General features: G+C 46.1%; 1 protein-coding gene across 1 annotated transcript in view; it reads left to right on the forward strand.

Annotated features, from left to right (window-relative positions):
- SCARA5 (scavenger receptor class A member 5) overlaps window positions 1-21,193 on the forward strand; it is a 114,842-nt gene that overhangs the window by 11,045 nt on the left and 82,604 nt on the right. Inside the window, 1 exon segment of the mRNA XM_007466157.1 lies at window positions 9,255-9,383. Within this exon segment, the coding sequence (XP_007466219.1) occupies window positions 9,255-9,383 (129 nt within the window).

The following is a 21,193-nucleotide window of genomic DNA, read 5'->3' on the forward strand; positions in this document are numbered from 1 at the left end:
TGCACCTCTTCCTGTGCAGAGGCCAGAGCTGGAGGCTTCTGAGCCTGGAGGCTTCAGGGACAGTCCCAGCTCCCTCCCGTACAGGTGGCATGGGCTGAGACTTTAGTCTTCCTGTGTTCAAAACCAAACAGCCAGGTGGTCCTTCCAACTCAGTTGGTGGTGGGATTTTGGGGGAGTGAGACGGGGTTGGTTTATTCCTGCCCCGAGGATAAACCAGTTCATCAAACCAAGGCGGACCAGGGCATGGGAGGGAGGTTGCTCTAGCGGCCTGGAAAGAGTAATGATTTAAACATGGAAATAGCTGAGCCCTGGCCTCCACGTTGCTAATACATTATCAGATGATTTATTTCCTCTGACAAGGCGCCAGGAGAGGAACCGGGAATCTTTCTGAAAGGGATCCAGAGCCACTCTATTGGAGGAGGGTCTTTGGCCCCTATTTAGGCCGAACCCTGAGCCCACTGTTGTTTTGAGTCTCCCTGCATTGAGACAGCATTTCTTCCAATCCATGCACTGCCCATATTGGGTAAGAGTATGGGCATCTTCCCCCAGCCCCAGGACCTGCTTCTTTTTCCTGGGACTCCCTGGCCTCTCTCCTCCTCCTGGGTTGCAGTGACCAGCCAGCTCACCTTGACTGCCCTCTATCCCCTCCCACCTGGCTTTCTCTCTTCATCCCTCAGCCCCAGCTGCAAAATTATATGCACACCAGCCAGGGTCCCTTCCCACTGCTGATAAATAAGGACACAAGCCCCTGATTGTTCTCAAGAATTTTTATGCAGAGTAACTTGAGAAATAGATAGGGACGGAAAAAATAACAAGTATTGCAGGGAAGTTACAAAATATCTCTAGAAGTACTTGGAGAAACTGTCCTAGGTCATCATAACATATAAATTGAATTAGCTCCACCATCCCTCCCTCTCCTTTCCTTAGAAATGGGATCCCATCGGATGATGCAGAGGACTGTAGTCCCCTTTGTCTGGTGCCCTCACTGGGCTGTCTGCCTTGAAGACTCAGGTGTGTGGTCCAACAGGGCAGAGGTGATTGGTGCTCACCCCACCCCGGCTGGTGGTTTGGGACCCTCCTGGACTCAGGTCAGATGAAACTGCTCTGTAATGTCCCTGCCTCACACCCTCCTCTTCCTTTTATTGAGGAAAAGTAAACAGAGGTCTCCATGAAAGCCAGAAAGTGGTGGCAGCTTCAAAGACAGAGGTTATTTGGGGCTGCCTATTACAATGAACAATGTGGGTGATGAGTAACCAGAGTGAGGATGAGGAAGTCAACCTTGGGAGGGTTTAACAAGATCCTTGGATGGGATGAGCGCCAAGGTCCCTCCCAGCCATAAAACCTTATCTCCACCTGCTGTGTATGAGCTATGGGACCAAAGAGAACAACAACAAAGACAAAAAAAAAAGGCTGAGTGTTTGTTGTTGGTAAAACTCAGTTAGGTGACAATTGAATGATTTCATCCTGTTTTATTTTTATTTATTTATTTTTATTTGTTTTTAATGTTGTTTAGACCCAGGTTCTTTGGAAAGAAGTAAATACCCACTTTCATCAGATGCGATTTGTGAGTATTTTTTCAAATGGAAGGAAAATAAATTCAAACAAATAAATTCAAACTCCCCAAATGCCTTAAAATTATGGTTAAGAAATTGAAAACTCAGTTTTGCAAAGAAAGGCTAAATTGATGCAAGGGCTAACTCAGAATGCTTTCTCATGTCTCCCAGCCAATATGTGCCAAAGGCAGGCTTTGAATCTGTCTGCACAGAGCCCCAAAACCATGCTTGTCCTCCTGTGAGAGTGTCAGGGACCCTCACCTGCCTAATATAGTACAGGGAAACAAAGACCCAGAGGTTCTGATGCTCCCACTAACATTGGGGGACCATCTCACGACTCATCCTCAGCTCAGCTGTCTGGGACCAAGTGGTTTTCAGGTAGACTTCCCTTTTCTGTTCGTTAATCCTTGCTCCCAAGCACTTCACCACCCTCAGGAAACAGTATTTTAGCAAAAGCTCTTTAGGGGGCACTCTTGTTCCCATGATTAAAAGGAACCTGTCACAATTTTAACCTCTGGGAATAATACAATAGTTTGAGGGAACCTCCTTTTGTGTGTGTCCTATTACAAAGAAATCAAAGTTCAAAAAAAATTAAATGAAGCTCTGATAATAGAAAGACTTTAATTGATTTTCCAAAAATGTGTCTTCACATTGTTTTGATATGACAAATGCCTTACTCCAGAACTGGGTACCTCGATGCCATAGATGCATGATTTCATCATTGAATCAGAACAAGAATGTCCAAGGCAAGAATGTGGCTTAGGCCTCTGGATGTCATCAACAGCACCACACGTGATGATGATGCTCAGCTAGGATTAAGTGCCAGTTCAGTTCCAATGAATTGCTCCCACAGTTCACCTATGTGGGCACTAAGTAGCTATTCCAAGTCATGGGTGAATCAGGAAAGCCAAGATTTTGTTTATTTTTTCAGACCAAAATTTTGCTCAAAAATTTGTTTTTCAGCCAACAAAAATGTGTCAACTATTTGCATACAACCACTGTAAGAACCAGTCTTTGCACCAAAAATAAATGACTTACACATGTCTTTTGTTCGTTTTATAAATTTATTTAATTTTTGGCTGCATTGGGTTTTTGTTGCTGTGCGCGGGCTTTCTCTAGTTGTGGTGAACGGGGGCTGCTCTTTGTTAAGGTGCGTGGCTTCTCACTGCGGTGGTTTCTCTTGTTGCGGAGCATGGGCTCTAGGTGCGCGGGCTTCAGTAGTTGTGGCACGTGGACTCAGTAGTTGTGGCGCCCGGGCTTAGTTGCTCCACGGCATGTGGGAATCTTCCCGGACCAGGGCTCGAAGCCATGTCCCCTGTATTGGCAGGCGGATTCTCAACCACTGCGCCACCAGGGAAGTCCCACATATCTTTGTTCCTGCAAAGAACCTTATTGCAGTTCTGCTGTGTGCTGGTTGATGGGTAGGGAAATGGGTGAGTCTCAGAGGACTTTTAGACAAGCAGGGCAGGGAGAGATGGAAATCGACAATTGTGAATAATGAGGTTAGTATCAGAGATGAGGGCAGGGTTCTGACGTGGTTATTTCAATGGCACTTAATCCTTAACATTTTACCTTCTAGATTATTCTTAATCTTGAACATCTAAAAAGTTTGGTTTTGCTTCTCTATAAGTGAATTCTTCTATGGAGAGCATCAACTTTTTCTCCACAACTTGCATTGGACTGTGATTTAATTACTTTTACTAAAGTCAGTGATTCTCAGAATGTGACTATATACGACAGTGGCATTCAAGGTGACATATGGGTGTGAATTTGTTATTTTAATAGTTAGATATTTATTTTAAAGGAATAAGTACCATTTATTTATTCCATTAATAATAATGGAATAGGAAGATACTAATTTTCCACTTATGGGGATGATATAAAATTTCCTTCTTACATAAATTTAAGTTAAAAAAAAAAGTGGAGTGAGAAAGAAAATAATAGCCCAGGGATGCTCAGCTACGGGAAAATTGTGCAGTTACATGTAGATGGGTGTTTAGAGGTGGGGAAACCACCCATCGGACTGCTTCTAGCCATTCCTCACCAAGCACGGTTCCACACAACACCTCCCAGCCTGGCCTTCGGAACCCAGTCTGCAAGTCACTTTGTACGTATTTTTTAGTTCCTATTTGCCCTTTTAGAGTCACTGTCTTCTCCAAGCCTCTTGAGCCTCCTTCTCTTGGCTTCCTGATCGTCTGAGATGTCACCCGCCTTTCTGGAGGCCACTGCAAGATGAAAACCCTTTCTCTTGATTCTCCCAGATCTTGGAAGAGTTTTTGTTTTGTTTTTTTGGTGCCATTCTCTCCCTCGATCTGGTTTTGTGTGTGAGCATGTCTGCAAGCAACGACTATGTTTAATAACTAACAGCTTGGTCTGGTAGTTTCCTCAGAACAGTTCTCACACGGAGGAAGAAAGTTTTCTTCTTCAAGTCACAGTTTTCAAATTTCTAATAGCTATAGATCAGACGATAAAGCTGGAGAGAAAGATAACGGATTTCAGCCCATCTACAAAAGCCTGTCCTTCAAAGCCCTGCTGAGTTGCTGCCTCTTCAAGGCAGACCCTGAGATGACCTGCAACACAGAAGGACTCACTGCCTCTGCAGTGCCATGCTTTGCTTGTGCCATATCGCCCCTCTACACCTGCTTCATTCACACTTGTGTGATAGTTATCAGTTTATATGTCTTCTTCCCCTCGGGTGTGAGCATCTGAAAGGCAGTGATTGTATCTTCATCTCTCATTCAACAGATATTTTCTGAGTGCCTTCTGTGTGCCAGGCACTGGTTTAGGAACTGGAAAGTTGGACGTGAATGACACTGACAAAATCTCTCCCTCACACAGCTTGTTATATTTGTATTTCCCAATGCCTACCATAGTGTATTAGTTATCTACTGCTGCGTAACAAATGACCCCAAACCTTAGCAGCTTAAAACAAGAAAATTTGTTATCTCACTCCGTTTCTGAGGAAGCCATGGATGTGCAAGGAAATCCAAGATTTTATTTATTTTTTCAGATCCAAAATTCTGCTCAGAAAATATGTGTATACATATAGTCCAATCTGGCAGAAATCTAGGAGCAGCTTAGATGGGTTGTTCTGGCTCAGGGTCTCTCGTGAGACTGCTGTCAAGATCTCAGCCAGGGTGTAGTTATCTGAAGGCTTGATTTGGCTGGAGGACCTGCTTCCAGACTCACTCACGTGGCTGTTGGCTGAAGGCCTCTGTTCCTTACCGTGTAGACTCTCCATAGTGTATTCATGACATACTGGCTGGCTTCCCCACAAATGAATATTTCAAGAGAGAGAAAGAGTAAGCAAGAAGGAAGCTGCAGTGTCTTTTGTCTCATCTCAGAAGTGACCCACCATCACTTCTGCCATAATCTACTGGTCACACAAGCCAATCCTGGTACAATGCAGAAGGAGACTATACAAGGGGATGGGATCATCTGGGGCCATCTGGAAGGCTGGCTACCACAGTAGGACAGTGGGTGTTCAATAAAAGTCTGTTAGAGTTTTTACCCCAACAATCTATAAGTCAAAACCTTTACTGAGACTTCCCTGGTGGTCCAGTGGTTAAGAATCTGCCCTCCACTGCAGGGGACATGGGTTCGATCCCTGGTTGGAGAACTAAGATCCCACATGCTTCGGGGCAACTGAGCCCGTGCGCTCTAGAGCCCACGCCACAACTAAAGAGGAGCCTGACTGCTGCAACAAAGATCCCTCAACTAAGACACAATGCAGCCAAATAAATAATTTTTTAAAAAACCTTTACTTTGTTAAAATAGACTAACTTTTAGAGCAGTTTTAGGTTTACAACAAAATTAAGTGGAAATTACAGAGAGTCTCCATGTACCCCCTGCCCCACACGTGCACAGCTTCCCTTATAATCAACATCCCCCACCAGGGAGGTGCATTTGTTACAACTGATGAACCTACACTGACATGTCATTATCGTGCAAAGTCCGTAGTTTACGTTAGGGTTCACTCTTGGTGTTGAGCATTGTATGGGCTTAGACAAATGTATAATGACATGTATCCATCATTACAGTATCATACAGAGCAGTTTTACCTCCCTGAAAGTCCTCCGTGCTCCACCTGTTCATCCCTCCCCACTCCCAACCCCTGGCAACCACTGATCTTATTACTGTCCTCATAGTTTTGCCTTTTCCAGAATGTCATAAATCTGGAATCATACAGTAAGTAGCTTTTTCAGATTGGTGTCTTTTACTTACTAATCGCCACTTAAGCTTCCTCCATGTCTTTTCATGGCTTGATGGCTCATTTCTTTTACTTTTTTTAAAAAATAAATGAGCATACTGTTTTTACTGATTGCATTGTTTTGGAGTGTTTTCAATCTTCCAACAAGCTTAAATAATTTGAATGGTCTACTCAGCTAACATGCTGCTGCTATGTTATATTAAAAAGTCAATAAATGTGTTTTGGGCAGACTTAGTAACTTGTCTTGCCCCTAAACTGTCTTCTTTCCCTTACAATCATATTCTCTAGCCATCTTGGCAGAAACATTCAATGAAGTTCCGCTTGTGGAACGGAAGTTCACTGAATGTTTCTGGAAAATCTCTATTTGAAACCCTTTTTATGTTCTATCTAGAATGGATTTTGTGTAATGCGCAAGGTAATTGAGTCTAGCTAAAAGGACTGAGCTCTCTCAGAGGAAGGTCTATGTTGTGTGTGTAAGTTGATGAAGGGACCTGTCACCAGGGGTGCTTGCTATTAGACAGAAGCCTCAGGTAGAGGAGAAGGGAACTACTCTTTTTTGATGGGGAAAAAATAGAACTATACCATTGCAGTTCGCCCCACTCTTACAATGAGCTGGCAATACACGTGCAAGCAACAGGGCAAAATGCACCTTAGCAGTCTTCTTGGCTGTGTGATTTTCCTCCCCCATTCTGCCAAATATTGACAGTTAGTACAGACTTGACAGTAAAGGGATGATATTCTAATTAGTGGGAGTAAAGGAAAAGTAGCCCTTGCTCTTGTGACTGATTGGTTTAGGAAAATGTTTTCATTCCTAGAGGAAGGAAGGGGTCCTGATTGCTTTGTTTTCCTCCCCAAGGTGAAAAATTTCAAACTGAATGACAATTAGCACTAATCTAGCACTTTATAAATCGTTGAGTAGCCTCACTTGTCAACCCGTGAATGTGTGTTGTTTGCGCTCAATCCTTTACTGTATTAATGTTCAGCTTACTAAACAGACTGCCTCGAGCTCAGGCATAGTGTTAATATAATGTCTTGTTGTGTCTCAATAAAAGAGTTACGTGCAAAAAATTATATCAACATCTTTTTGAGAGAACGATTTCTTTTTGTAATCAACAAGATACAGAACATTTCAGTGAAACTGGAACAGTTAACAGCATATGGTTGAACTTAATTAAACCTTCAAGGGAAATAAGAAGAGGGTCAAACAAAAGCAACAAAAGAAGAAGCCCAAGATGGATTGGGGATAAACATAAGGACAACAGCATCTCAGCCTGGGTACCTTCTGACCTCTCCCAGTAGCTAGGCTGCCATTATTCTCATCATTATGTCAAGAAAAACAGGGATGAGGAGAGCTGGAACAACCATTGCAATAAAGATACTAATATTTGTATAATACACTACGCTATGCCTACCGCTTTGACTCTCGAGGGAAAAAAACTTTTCTCTAAGAGTTGCAACCCGCGAGCCAGCGGCTCTCATGAGAAAAAAAAAAAAAAAAAAAAAAAAGCTACAAGAAGCTTGCGTATTTAGGAGCAAAACAGGTTATAGATCCTACTGTGTGGAAAGAGATAGAAAATTCTGGAAAAGAAGATTTAGGGTGAGTTAGAAAGATGCGCAGGCCTTTGTGGAAAATCAGGTTAAGTCTAGAAAATTTGTTAACATTTAAGTCTTGATGAGAATGGTAACTGAATTTGTATTTCTCGAGAACTTGTTCCAAATCGTACCCGATGTTTTACGGAAATATCGTATAATAGTCCTACTTAGCTGTTTTAACAACAGCATTTTCAATAAAATGGAGTAAATGCGTGGGAAAATGTTCCTCACTGAACAATACCTCTGGAGAGCCAGGGCACCAGCGTGGTCACCGCCATTTCCCTTGTGGTCACCAAACCTCCTGAAGGCCGTGCAGGTGGCAGTGTTACCTGAGAGGTGATAAGGAGCCCCCGAAGCACCTCAAAGGTTTTCTGACTCTGAATTATTTCATCATCATTATTTCATTATTTCATTTTCCGGTTCCCACCCATACCTCTATGCGCGATGTTCTCCAGTTGGCAATACTCTCCCTTGCAGGGGGTGGAGAATGTGCATAATAGGGACATGTGTACTTTGAAAAAAAAAGGCCCTCCATAGATTCCTTTTTTAAAAAATTAATTAATTAATTAATTTTTTTGTCTGTGTTGGGTCCTCGTTGCTGCGTGCGGGCTTTCTCTAGTTGCGGCGAGCGGGGGCTACTCTTCGCTGCGGCGCGCGGGCTTCTCATTGCGGTGGCTTCTCTTGCTGTGGAGCACGGGCTCTAGGCTCATGTGGGCTCAGTAGTTGTGACGCACGGGCTTCGTTGCTCTGCGGCATGGGGGATCTTCCCAGACCAGGGCTTGAACCCATCTCTCCTGCATTGGCAGGCGGATTCTTAACCACTGTGCCACTAGAGAAGTCCCCCCTCCATAGATTCTTACCTGCCGTGCTGGGGGTCAGGGTGCGACGGCATCCCTTCCTCTCCATTGTCAGCTGACAGAGCAGGTGGAGGTTGGTGAGCTCTGCACCGGCCATCTGAAGGCTGCCTCGAAGGAGAAGTCCAGTGGAAGGAGGACAGAGAGTCAGGGCACCTGGGTCCTCACCCAGGGTTTGTCACTAACATTTGATGTCCTTCATCTGTAAACAGAAGGGGTTGTACTAGACAGTCCATAAGTTCCATTAGACCTCTGATATTTTGCTGTTTCATTTTGGCCAGAACCTGGTGATCGTTGTGTAGTTTCACAGGATGAAGTTAGGTACTATGTTTTCCTGTAAATCTTAACCCGAGGTTGTAAACTGGTGGTTGGATCCAGCATGTAAATGTGTTTTGTTTTGTTTACGCTCCCTAGTGTTTTTTTTTGTTTTTTTTCTCTAATTAGTTGTCAACACTTAAAAAAAGGGAGATTTCTCCAAATCACTTCTGACTTGTCTTGAAGCCAGAAGTGGTTTGGAGAAGTGATTTTTGGATCTGCCAACGCCCGGCCTTTCTTCCTGCATGGCAGCCTCTTCCAGACTGAGCATGCACTGTTGGGTTCCCCAGGCCCACCTGGCCCACATCCCTTCCAGGCCACTGTTAGAAGCTGGAGTTTGCAACCTCTTTCTAAAATTCTCTCCATCTTCTCCTGATCACATGGGACAGTAACACTTTCTAAAGGACACATATTCCAGCCTATGTGAACTTTCTCTGTGGCTTGGACTGCCTCTAGGAGGTGGGTTTGCGTGGCCTCGTGAGCTGTGGGCATGCCTGTCTGGCTAGTTCGTGAGCACAGAGGATGGGAGGAGAGATAGAAGCAGAAAAGCTTCTCACGATTCAGAAAAGCTTCCCACCATTCCAGCTGCATTACAGATGTGCAGAAGTTGTGTGAGAGGTTCCATGTGAACATCTGCATGCATCAGGGAGAGATGAGACCAAAAGAGAAAAAGGGCTTTGGGGATTTTCAAATGTCTTTTTTTCTCTTCTTCTTACCCTTATTGTGTAGGTCCGTGCCACAAGGGACGGGCGGGTGGCTGCTGCACCCAGCTGGGCTCCCTGTCGGCCCTGAAGCATGCAGTCCTTGGGCTCTACCTGCTGGTCTTCCTGATTCTCGTGGGCATCTTCATCTTAGCAGGTAAGAGCATCCTTTCCCATCCTGGCCTTTAAGGAGGTGAACAAGAAGCGAGAGCAGATGGGATAACTGGGGAGCTGGAGCTCTTCTTTCCCACAGTCAGGAACTCAAACACTGCTTTTCTCACCATGGATACCACAGAGGAGGAAGCTGGCTGGTCTTTCCAACCAGGCATGAGTCTGAGCAACATTGCCTGCTCTGTGTGGGGTGAGGAGCTGGCAGGGGCTATATGAGCATGGGAAATCTCTTGAGAAGAGACCTAGCTGCTCCAGGTGGCTTCTGCCTTGTCCTGCCTCATAGTGTGATGCTGGGCATTACACTGGGCCTCCCTAGAGCTCTGCACTATGGTTCATACTGAGCAGGCTGGGCCCCCTGTCCTGGGATGTGATGAAAATTGTTACGAGACACTTTGTTGCTGAGGCTAATCAGGGTCATGGTAAACCTGCTGCCCCTTTGTGATTACTGGGGGTGGGATGAGTTTGCCCCACGTCAGCCGGGCTCTTCTCTCCAGTTTCTGTCTGTAGAACAGGCTAGTGACAGGCTGGACTTTGGACCATGTCCTCTAGCCCAGAAGCAGAGCTCATGGACCCAGGAAGGGATCAGATGGAAGATCCCATGCTTTGATCAGCCCAGCTCACACACAGGTCAGACCACTGTGATGGAGATGGTGGAGCAGATAGGGACAGAGACCGTGGTGGTCTCTCCTGACTCCCACCCAGAGGGAGAGAGGCTCAATTCCCACCTACCTCTATGGAGGTATATAAGACTTGACAAAGTGAGGCCAAGAGATCAGCATCACTTATCTTACATGAGTGCCTACTTTGTGCCAGGTTCCATGCTAGGATTGAAGACACTGCTAAATAAGACCCAGGGGCTCCCCTCCGGGAGCTTCCAGTCTAGGGGAGGAGGTGGGAACACAGAGGTAGAGCCCTGTCTCAAGGCAGAATGCTACAGGGACTATGATGGGGCCTTTAATGTTGACACACACGTGCTGTGGTGACCCAGAGGAGATGCACACAGAGCAAGTGTGGGTGTTGCATGGAGGGGCCGGGGTGGGGTATGGGGAATGTAGTCAGAGAAAGGCTGCTGGCCAGACAGAGCTGACTTGGAGTGCAGAGGGTGGGGTCCTTGACTTAGCTCTTAATTCCTGCCCTTAACTCTAGTAATATGGAGGCTAAGCCCGTGCGGATGACCCCTCACTAGAAATCCCTGGTCTCGTGTCACTTTCTGTCAAGTGAGACTAGTCACTTGGGCCCGGTGATGGGATATTCAGTGCTGCCTTTGCCCTCAGATTCCCACACTCGGAGCAAAGGGCATCACCAGGGGTGGTGTCTGTCCCATCAACCATTGACCTGGCTTGGGGGGCAGCCAGCAGCAACAATGAGAGAAACTAATGATTCGTCCAAGGGATGATGTCCAGCCAGAGGATTTTTTGAACATGTTCTTGGGCTGCTCAGTGAGAGATTGGGATCTGGGTTTTGTGCGCTTGGCAGCCACGACCATAACAAATTTACAAAATTTTTGGAAAGTGTTTCGGGCCGGCAGGAAAGCTGGGCTATGGTAGTACAACTACTCTGCTGAACAAGAATTTTTAGGTGACAGAAGAGGGTCTGAAGGAGAGAGCCAGGCTGGTGGGGACCCTGGAGCAGGTCTCTGGAGGCCTGGAAGGCCTGGAAGGCCATCATCTCTTGGGTTTCAGGGGAATGAAAGTTCTCTTCCGGGGTCTGAAGGGCTGCCATGTGGAAAAGGATGGACATATTCTGTGTGGTCTCAGAGGGTAGAACTAACTGAATGGGTGGATTTTGTGAAGAGACAAATTCCCATTCAAAATAGAGGAGACTTTCTAACAAGAAGTGGTACCCAGCACAATGCGGAGAGGCTTTTCTCCGGGCTTGGAGGTTGAATGGGATTTATGATGATGTTCTGGAAGTTTCAGAAAGGAGGGTGGAGCATGGTTTCCTAATCTAATGGAAACATTGCCTTGCTTCCTGTTATTCCATGTGGAAATCTGGGGAGGATTTTGATCATCATAATTACCTTTGAACCTGAAGTTTATGAGTACCAGATTGCCTGTGTGGAATGAAAATTTGGGATGGATTGGAACTGATCTGATGAAACAGAGCATCAGACTTTATCTCTTGGCTCTGTGGCCTGGCCACTGTCACCTTCCCAGTTTCTTGTCCGGAAAATCCTGTTGGCCTCTGGGAGAGGTTTGAGGAGGGTAGCCAATGAAAAACTATCGTCACCAGCTACCCCTTCCCTAGGGAGGGGACTTAGGAATGTGGTGGATGAGTCCAGGGTTCTTCGAAGAGGCCCTGCCTGACGTTGGGTAGGACGTTTCTTCAGATTACCCTGATTGAAGGCCTCCAGGGATGCTCCTTTTCAAAAACACCAAGATGGTGGGGAGATGCATGGTTCAGTGTAAACCAGAGCTAGCCTGGCCTTTTCTTAGGTGTCCTGCTGTGGCTGCTTCCTCATTTGGGGCAGAACTTGCTCTCCAGTGCCCTACTGAGGTCACCTTTCATAGGAGGTACTATGGTCTGAATTGTGTCCCCTCCAAAATTTATATATGAAGCTCTAACCCACAGTGTGATGGTATTTGGAGGTGGGGCCCTAGGGAGCTAATTAGGTCATGAGGGTGGGGCCCTTATGATGGGGTTAGTGGCCACACAAGAAGAGGGGAGAGAGAGACAGAGAGAGAGAGAGAGAGAGAGATCTCTGCCATGTAAGGACACAGGGAGAAGGGGCCATCTGAAGCCAGGAGGAGAGTCCTCACCAACAACCAAATCTGCCTTCACTTTGATCTTGGACTTCCCAGCCTCTACAACTGCGACAAATAAATTTCTGTTGTTTAAGCCACCCGGCCTATGGTATTTGGAGGTGGGGCACTAGGGAGCTAATTAGGTCATGAGGGTGGGGCCTTGTTATAGCAGCCCTAGCTAAGACAAGAGGAGTTCTGTATGAACCCCTCTTAGACTTCAAAACCTCCTCGTTGACACAAAGCTCATACATCCGACAATTGGATGACAAAATTAACCACTGCAACCAAGTGCCATGTCTGAATACCTGGTTGGTAACATCTGATTGAAGTACAGATGCCTGCTCTTACTTCAATATTACCAAATTATAGTCTCACTGCATAAAACAATTACTCATAAAATTTCTCATGGGATTTCTCTTGATTCTGTTCTCTATCCAAGTATTCAAAATAAAAGACAAATACTGTATCTGTGTTTATGCAGCATCTCAGCATCCCCTCTCAGGTTAATCCAGCCATTGCCCAAACTATGTACTCATTTGGGCTTTCTACCCGCCACCTAACTCTCCGTCCCTGACCAGCATCCTCTTGGGAGATTTCCTCTGATATTCCCACACCATCACCGGGTTCTATGCCCACAGTCTTCCATCATCTCCCAAGAAGGTGGCATCGGTCCATTCTTCCCAAATTCCTCTAAGCCTTTCTATGTCTTCAACCCATTTTACCTGGACTGATGGTTTCCTATTATGTTTTTGTTCTGTTCCAGTGTTCATTTTGGGACAGTAAAGACTCTCAGGCTTAAGTTCATGAACAAGAGAATTGAGATTGGATGGTCATGTGGTCAGGAGGTCCTCCATCTAGCGCTTTATGAAAGATGTCCTCTGTGATGGTGTTCAAGGGTTATAGGAGGTTCAACCTTATCCGTGACTATTGTGGGACATCACTGTGGTGACAAAGGGTGGTCATCAGGAACTACCTCTTCCTCCCCTTGCCTGTCATGGCTCCATTGAAGAATTTGAACTCCCACTGTGACATGAAACAGCAGAAAGGGGACGTGTCAACATCTGGGGATCTAATTTGGTGGAAAGCTGGAGCATTACAGCAATCCAGACTATAGAGTTGGACAAGGGAGAGCTCCTGGTGAACTAAGGGCTCCTATCATGCCTTAATTTGATCCTTTCTTAATAGCAGTCAGCCATTGCCATCAACATCCTCAATAAGTACTTAACTTGTGCATGAGTGCTTAGTGGGTTTAGGACAACAGAACAAGCCCTGGTGTCTTAGTCTGTTCAGGCTGCTATGACAAACTACCACAGACTGGGTGGCTTAAACAACAAGTATTTATTTCTCACAATTCTGGAGGCTGGGAAGTCTGAGATCAAGGCACTGGCAGACTCCATGTCTGGTGAGAGCCCACTTCTGGTTCATAGATGGCTGTCATTTTGCTGTGTCCTCACATGGGAGGAAGGGCTAAGGATTTCTCAGGGGTCTCTTTTATAAAGGCACTAATCCCATCCTGAGGACCCCACCCTCATGACTTAATTATCTCCCCAAGGCCCCACCTCCTACTACCATCCCTTTGGGGGTTAGGATTTCAACATATGAATTTGGGAGGAACAAAAACATTCAGTCTATAGCTACGGAATAAAAGATGTAATTCCTGTTCTGGGAGGATTTAAAATCGTAACACACGTACACATTAGGACAGTGTGATGTAGCTAAGGCTCCGTGCCAAATTCTTCAAAGGAGAACCTGATTCTCAGGAGCTGGAGGGGTTGGGGCAGCCTCAGCCTGGGAGAGCTGAACACCAAGTGACCCAAATGTTTAAATTGAGCACCCCTTTTTAGATCACGTTGTTTCAAGGAGGTCTGTCGCCAACTTTGCAATCTGGGAACAGCATGCTCAGAGCCCACACCCCTTGATACGGCAGATTACTGATACTATCGTGCATCTTGGAATTTAGAGCGTGATGCCCTCAGCCTTTTCTGGGACGCTCTGTCAGAAACAGCACATGCGATTTCATCCTGTGCTTATTGTGAGGGTGCCCTAGAGGACATTGTTTGTTGTTACATAACGTCAACTAAGAGGACCCGTGGAGAAAGTATTTTCTGTCTTAGTCTCAGAAGGAGAAATACTGTTCCTGAGGAATTAGTTTGTTTTCACCTGAAGGAGACTGTGGATCTGAAAGTCATTAAAATCACTTTTGGGGCGGTAGTTAATGCAAGCTGAGAGCGAGTTGTCATCCCTTTGTAAGATATGTGGATTTGTAGGCAATTAAAATGGAAACCTGGAGACATCTCTGGTCCACCCACAGCAAGTGTACTGACCTCCAGGAAAATGTTTTTCTGCTAGTCTCATTCTTACCCTCATTTAGTGTCTCTAACTTGTTTTTCCTTTATCTTGTTCTCATCTACTGTTATTTTAGAATATTTTATGTATCCTCATAAACTGCCTTAATCCTTTTTGGAACAAGGAAGGGTCTTATGCCCAGTTTTGTCTTTTAAAATGAATTCTGCCTACTCTATTCAATTCTGCAAGTGCATGATTTTTTAAATGTGTGAATGAATGAATGAACGAATGAGACAAGGTACCTTAGAGGGGATCTCAGTTGTGGAAAAAAGATGATGATTTCAGTTTTAGCCAAATATCTAAATGACATGGTAATTATGGACTTACCATCAGGTACCCTTGGCTAATAGAAGACGTAGGTGTGTAATTAATTATATTAAGACACACACATCATGGTGTCTACTGTATTGGCGTTACAGCATTTAGGGAGAATATTAGGTTAGAGAGTAGTACCTTATGCTGGTTAACATGAAGTACCTCATGCTGGTTAACATGTAGTACCTCATGCTGGTTAATACCACGGACTCTGAAGCCAGCCTGTTTGGATTTGAATTCCCCATTCTCTGTTACCAGCTATGTGATGTTAACCAAGTGACATAAACTTTTTCTACCTGAGTTTCTTCATCTGAAAATGGGAGACGTAATTGTACTTGCCTCTTTGGGTTCTTAGGAGAGTTAAATAAGTTAATATATCTAAAGCGCATAGAGAAGTGCTTGGCACACATTACACATGATGAAAAGTAGTAGCTATTATTGTTATTATAGTAGTAAGTAGTCCTACGCCTGCTCTCAGTATTATGACTTTTGCTTTTTCTTGGTTTTCTTTGCAGTCAGTTAACCTTGATAACATAAACTGAGAGTCAGAAAAACTTGGGTCTATAGTCCCACTTCATCCGTTAACACCCTGTAAGCTTGGGAGAAATCACTTTGCTGTCTGAACCTTTGTACACTCATTTACAAAATGAGCAGGTTGGATTAGATCAGTGCTTCTCAAACTTTTTGACCATGACCTACATTAAGAAATACATTTTACCTGACAACTATTTCACACATATATTCATAACTGAAATAATCTTAAATGTGTGATGAATGCTGATGATTTTCTATTCTGTTCACTTAACAGAAAATGGTCACAACCCACACATTTTTTTCATGATCCACGAATGGGGTACAAAACAAAGTCTGAAATACAATGGGCTAAACGATAGCTCTATTATTCTATGTGTCTTTCAAACATTCTAAGAGAGTAGCTATGTTCTCTTTGGCTTGTGGGTTTTGAGAGTAAACTTCTGGGTTCAAGTCCAGGCTGTGCCTCTGAATGTTTCTGTAATCTTGGGGCAAACCATTTAATCTCTCAAATCCTCAGTTTCCCCACCTTTTGCATGCGATGACAATGGTACCTAGCCCCCTAGGTTTGTTGTGAGGATGAAATTAATCCATGCATGAAAACTCTTCGTGCCCGACAATTCTGTCAGAATAGCAAAGGATTAGAAACCTCCTCATTTAACCTGAGCACCCAGTGCTTTTGTGTATGAACAGAGGGAAATAGGCATGCTTGGTGCAGTGGGAGGGGCTGTGCTCAGAGCCCACATGGTTCCAATAAATTGACAGGGGAATCCTGGAGACTCTGACGGGCCCTGCACTTGCTATGGCAGCACAGGGAACAGGATGCCAAGAAACAGGACAGTGTTTCCAGCACTGCGGGCGAGCCAGCTCTGCGGTGCTACTCGGGAGCTGAGCCTTGGAAGGGGCCTCAGGGGACGCCTTGAACAGCCTCCCTCCCAGGGCAGGAACCTCCCTCCCAACTCCCCAGACAGAAGAGGTATTGTGCTCTTATGGAAGAACAGCCACGAGTGACAGGGAACTCCTGCCTAATCATCCCTGACTGTCCCACACATGCTGTTTCTAGCTTCTCTGGCAGGAACACCTCACAACAAGGCTGTCTCCTCATCCCAGGGAGTTGAAAATACCAGGCTCATCAACAGTCGATTGGGAGGCCTGGTTTGGGGCCCTCTGTGAGATGCCTTGATCTTGCCACATTTTATTGAAGTCATCAGTTTATGTGCCTGCTCCCTTCCTAGTCCAAAAGAAAGCTCTTCACAATAAAGCACCGTGTCTTGTTCATCTCTGTATTCCCAGTGCCTAACGGGATGTCCTACACATAGTAGATGCTCATTTAATGTGTGGCCTAAACTGAACACCTCAACATAATGGACATCCTCCCAGCCCCTCCCAACGAGCTCCAGGTTTTAGTGGTAAACAGAATAGACACAGGACTGCTGGTGTGGCCTGGCCAGGACGGGGTTTGCTGGGCTGTGACCAACTTTGGTCTGTTTCGTTTTTTGTCTTTGTTGTGGCCACACCACGCGGCATGCGGGATCTTATTTCCCCAACTAGGGATCGAACCTGTGCCCCCTACAGTGGAAGCTCGGAGTCCTAACCACTGGACCACCAGGGAATTCCCAGACGAACTTTGATCTGGACACTCCAGATCAAATTTAGGCTGATGTAGCCTAAATTTTCATGAGCCTTCCCAGCAGTGACTCATAGTAACACGTGATACCACATCGAAATGATGGAATACTAGGCAGCCATTAATAATCATGTCCACTGCCCACCCACCCCAAGCCCAGATTTCTCTCAAAAGAAACACTGCCTCGCGAGGGCTCCTTTGTCCCACATCAGTACAACTGGCTTTTGGTTGATTTTGTCGTTGCCTTCACCTAAATGCAGATCATGTCAGTGATCCCAATTCCATGTCATCACACAGGTTTCTGCCAAGTATTGCAGCCTGTTGGATGAGTTTGAATCCAGACTCAGACATCTGTCACTTAACTTTTCCTCTCAGTCTTGTGTCATCAGTCGTGTCTGAGCCAGCATCCCAACCCGATCCCCATCCCACAGCCGGCCGCCACGTGGACGGTTCCCAGGAGGACATGACCAAAGGCACGCCAGCTTAGGCATGTGCTCTACTGTCCTGTGAGGTGAGGTGGGGACACCTCACAGACCCCCCACCAGCCAAGAAACCACCTTTCTCCTGCAACCCACCTTGGCTGTGTGGGCCTTGCCATCAGAGCTCCCCCAGAAGTAGCCCCAGCCTCATCTTAGCTCCAGGGCAGAGGGAGGAAAAGGAAGAAGGAAGTTTGACATCCTGACTTCTCCGCAAAATATCCCACTGCCCTGCATGGGAGACATTTCATATCTCTCTGACTTTGATGGAGGCTTCCAACCACCCCTGGAATGAGAAAAGTGGGCACGGGGGAAGGTCACCTGCAAACTTGACAATATGCTCTCTGGGTCTTCAATCAAATTGTTACAATAATTAGATAGGACAGGGCAGAGGACCTACTCGGCTACATCCCTTAGAATCCTTCCTCTTGACGAAGTGCCAAATCCAGCCACTGCCTGTTTTTGTCAATAAAGTTTTATTGGCACACAGCCGTGCCTGTTCATTTGTGTATTGTCTACGGCTGCTTTCTTACTACAAGGGCAGCACTGAGTTGTTTTAACAGAGACCAGATGGCCTGCAGAGCCTAAAATAGTTACTCCCTGGCCCTTTACAGAAGAAGTTTGCCGACCTCCCCCTCCAGGCTTGTCCTGACCACTAATTAACCCTTTCATCTTTCTCCTCTGTGTTGTGCTTTACAGTTTTCAAAGAATTTTCACATACATGATGTCATCTAATCCTTCTAACAATCGAAGGACTCCAGAAAAGAGTTTACAGTATCTGGATGAGGAAACAGGCTTGGGGGAGTAGCCTGTGCCCGCCTGTGGTCCCGCAGTGGGGCAGTGGGAACCTGGACAGGAGCGTGGGAATGTGTGAATTTGAGACTTCTCTTACCCCAGACTCGGGTTGGAGGTACTATCTACCCCTCACTGTCCAAGTGCATGGGAGCTAGAGCCGGACTGCCAGGGTACAGATCTTGGCTTTGCCACGTACTGTGTGACCTTGGGCAAGTTATTCAAGCTTCCTGAGTCTTAGTGTTCCCGTCTATAAAGTGGAAGTGATAACGCTCTCCACTTCAAAGTGTTGCGGTGAGGATTACATTAATCCATCCGTGTAAACTGCGTACAGTAGTCCATGGCATGTAGTTAAGTATCATCAGTGTTGTTAGGTGATTGTAATCGAGAATAACGCCCGTCAACTGGGGAATTCCCTGGCGGTCCAGTGGTTAGGACTCCGTGCTCTCACTGCTGAGGGCCTGGGTTCGATCCCTGGTCAGGGAACTAAGATCCCACAAGCCGTGCAGCACGGCCAAACAAAACAAAGCAAAACAAACAAACAAAAAACAACTCCCATCAGCCGTACCACAATCCAGCCCTCATTCGTCCATATCTGTACAGAAAATAGCAAGAGAGCCTTGTCAATTGCTTTGATTTCTCTCCCAGAAGCCAGGATTGGAAGAAATTTTAGAGGCACTGAGAACACAGCACCCGGGTCTTGCTAAGAAAAGGGCTTTCTTGTTTAAGCGAAAAGAGATGGAACGGGCTTGAGTTAGGCTCTTGCTTCCTTCTGCAGCTTTCAACTCCCTCTTCATGGCTCAGCGTTTGCACCTGTGAAACCTGCCTTTCCTCTGCTTTCTGGTTCTATCTTCCGCTCTATGTGCCTTTAGCTGTCAGGGCACATAGAGATCTCATCACTAACTGATGGCTCTGAGTGTGGCCTGGGATTGAAGCTGAGCCACTAACAAGCCCTCATTCTTTGCTCTTTTGGAGAGAAGGAGTTATAAACTTGGAATTTCTGCAACGATCCTAGGCATTTTGCCTTGTCTGCCCCCGCCCAGGGGCTTGGAGCCCTCTCGCATCAAATCCAAAACAACAAACGCTTGTTGAGTGCCAACAACGTGCCTGGCAGTGTGTTAGACACAGCGAGATACAAAGAGGAATGAAGAGAGGCCCCTGCCGTAAAGATCATAGCAACTTTATGGCCCCTGCCATAAAGATCATAGCAGATATGCAAAGATAAACTGTAAACACAGTATAGAGCAAAGAAACAGAAGTTTTGGAACGAGGCAAACCTGAGTTCAGATATCAGCTTGATCATTTATGAATTGTGATCTGGGGAAATTATTTAACCCTCATTAAAACAAAACATTAAATTGGGGATAATAATGATCCCTTATCAGTATTATGAGGATTCAGTGAGATAACACATAAAATGCCTTGCACAATGCCTGGTTTATACCAGGGGGTCCGTGCCATCCACCCTTGAAAAGTCCCTCAGAGTTGGGAAACCGAGTGTTTTGGCCTCAGCTGCCCTTCCACCTGAGCAGACCAGCATGGGCTGATGGCTGCAGGCATCCCTGGGCTCCTGCCCTTTTCTGTGCTCCTTTGTGGGAGCCCCACGTTCCCCAAGATCCTTTTCAGAGCAAACCAAGGGATGCAGGGAACTGGGGCAGGGAGTGGGGTGTGCCCTCTTGGCGTATTCCCGGCTCATCCTGCTGGGGTGGTCTCATTCCACAGTCTCCCCTCCTCGGGAAATCCCAGAAGACAGGCAGGCCCAGGCTCTGCTCCAGCTCAGGGCACATGGTTGGCCTCTCCCAAAGGTCCCTCGCCGCACTCCTCTCTGATGAGAGCATCACTCTGGGCTCAGCCGTCATCTAGGGGGGCTACCCAGAGGCAGCCCTCCTTTTCACAAGATCCCCATCTCTATGTGGGGTCTTTGGAACCTCCACCCCAACTTAGTACCTGCGTGAACATGAGGGAGGGCAGTGAAGTTGTCTGAAGTGACTTCTAGGAGGCGATGGTGCCAGTTCCGAGGGTGGAGTAGCTGGGGAATCATCCAGAGCCCTAGCTGTGCTGAGTCACTCTGGGAGGAAGTCCTTCTGCAAAGCTATTTGTTTCTCCTTCTTGCTGTTGTCAACGACGACAGGGTCTGGCCAGTTGTCCTCTGTGTAACATTTCAGCATAATATCTGCCAAGGTTTTGGAAAAACCGCATCTTTCTGGGAGGAGTTGAGGAAAGGTGTCTCTGATTTACAAATTAACACCTGTCCCCTGACCATTAGTGGCCCTCCAGCCTGAATAAACAAGCAGATTGCCTTGAGGAAGTCATTGTGTCCTTTCAGGATCTATAAAAGCAGTTAGTACCCTTTGGCTCAGAAATCCTGCGTTTGATTGACTCAATGCAATGATTACAAAGGAAGACAAAAACTCAAAACTCCTAGCAATGTTATTCAGCATCACTCAAAACTGGAAAAAAACCTAAATGCCAACCTTAAGGGATCGTTTAGCTAAACTTTGGTAAGTCAACACAAAGGAATATTACACAGCCATTCCAAATGATAACTATGAAGCAACGTGGGGAAACGTTTATGAAATCATGTCAAGGGAGAAAAGGCTGCCCAATTGCATGTGTAGGCTCCAGAGAAGTTGTGCAAGCAGATGTGCATATAAAAGGAGAAAGGGTGGAAGGGAGCTTGGAGGAGTGAAAACAGCTGTGGTAGAGTGAGGCTTATTGGTACACATTCTTCTTTCTCAGTTTCCTCTAATGTTGTTGGTGATTTAATAAAACCACCCTTTAAAAAAGCCATGGGGGGCTTCCCTGGTGGCGCAGTGGTTGAGAGTCCGCCTGCCGATGCAGGGGACACGGGTTCGTGCCCCGGTCCGGGAGGATCCCACATGCCGCGGAGCGGCTGGGCCCGTGGCCGCTGAGCCTGCGCGTCTGGAGTCTGTGCTCCGCAACGGGAGAGGCCACAACGGTGAGA

The sequence above is a fragment of the Lipotes vexillifer genome, unplaced genomic scaffold, assembly GCF_000442215.2.
Source record: "Lipotes vexillifer unplaced genomic scaffold, Lipotes_vexillifer_v1.1 scaffold308, whole genome shotgun sequence".
Taxonomy (NCBI): Eukaryota; Metazoa; Chordata; class Mammalia; order Artiodactyla; family Lipotidae; genus Lipotes; species Lipotes vexillifer.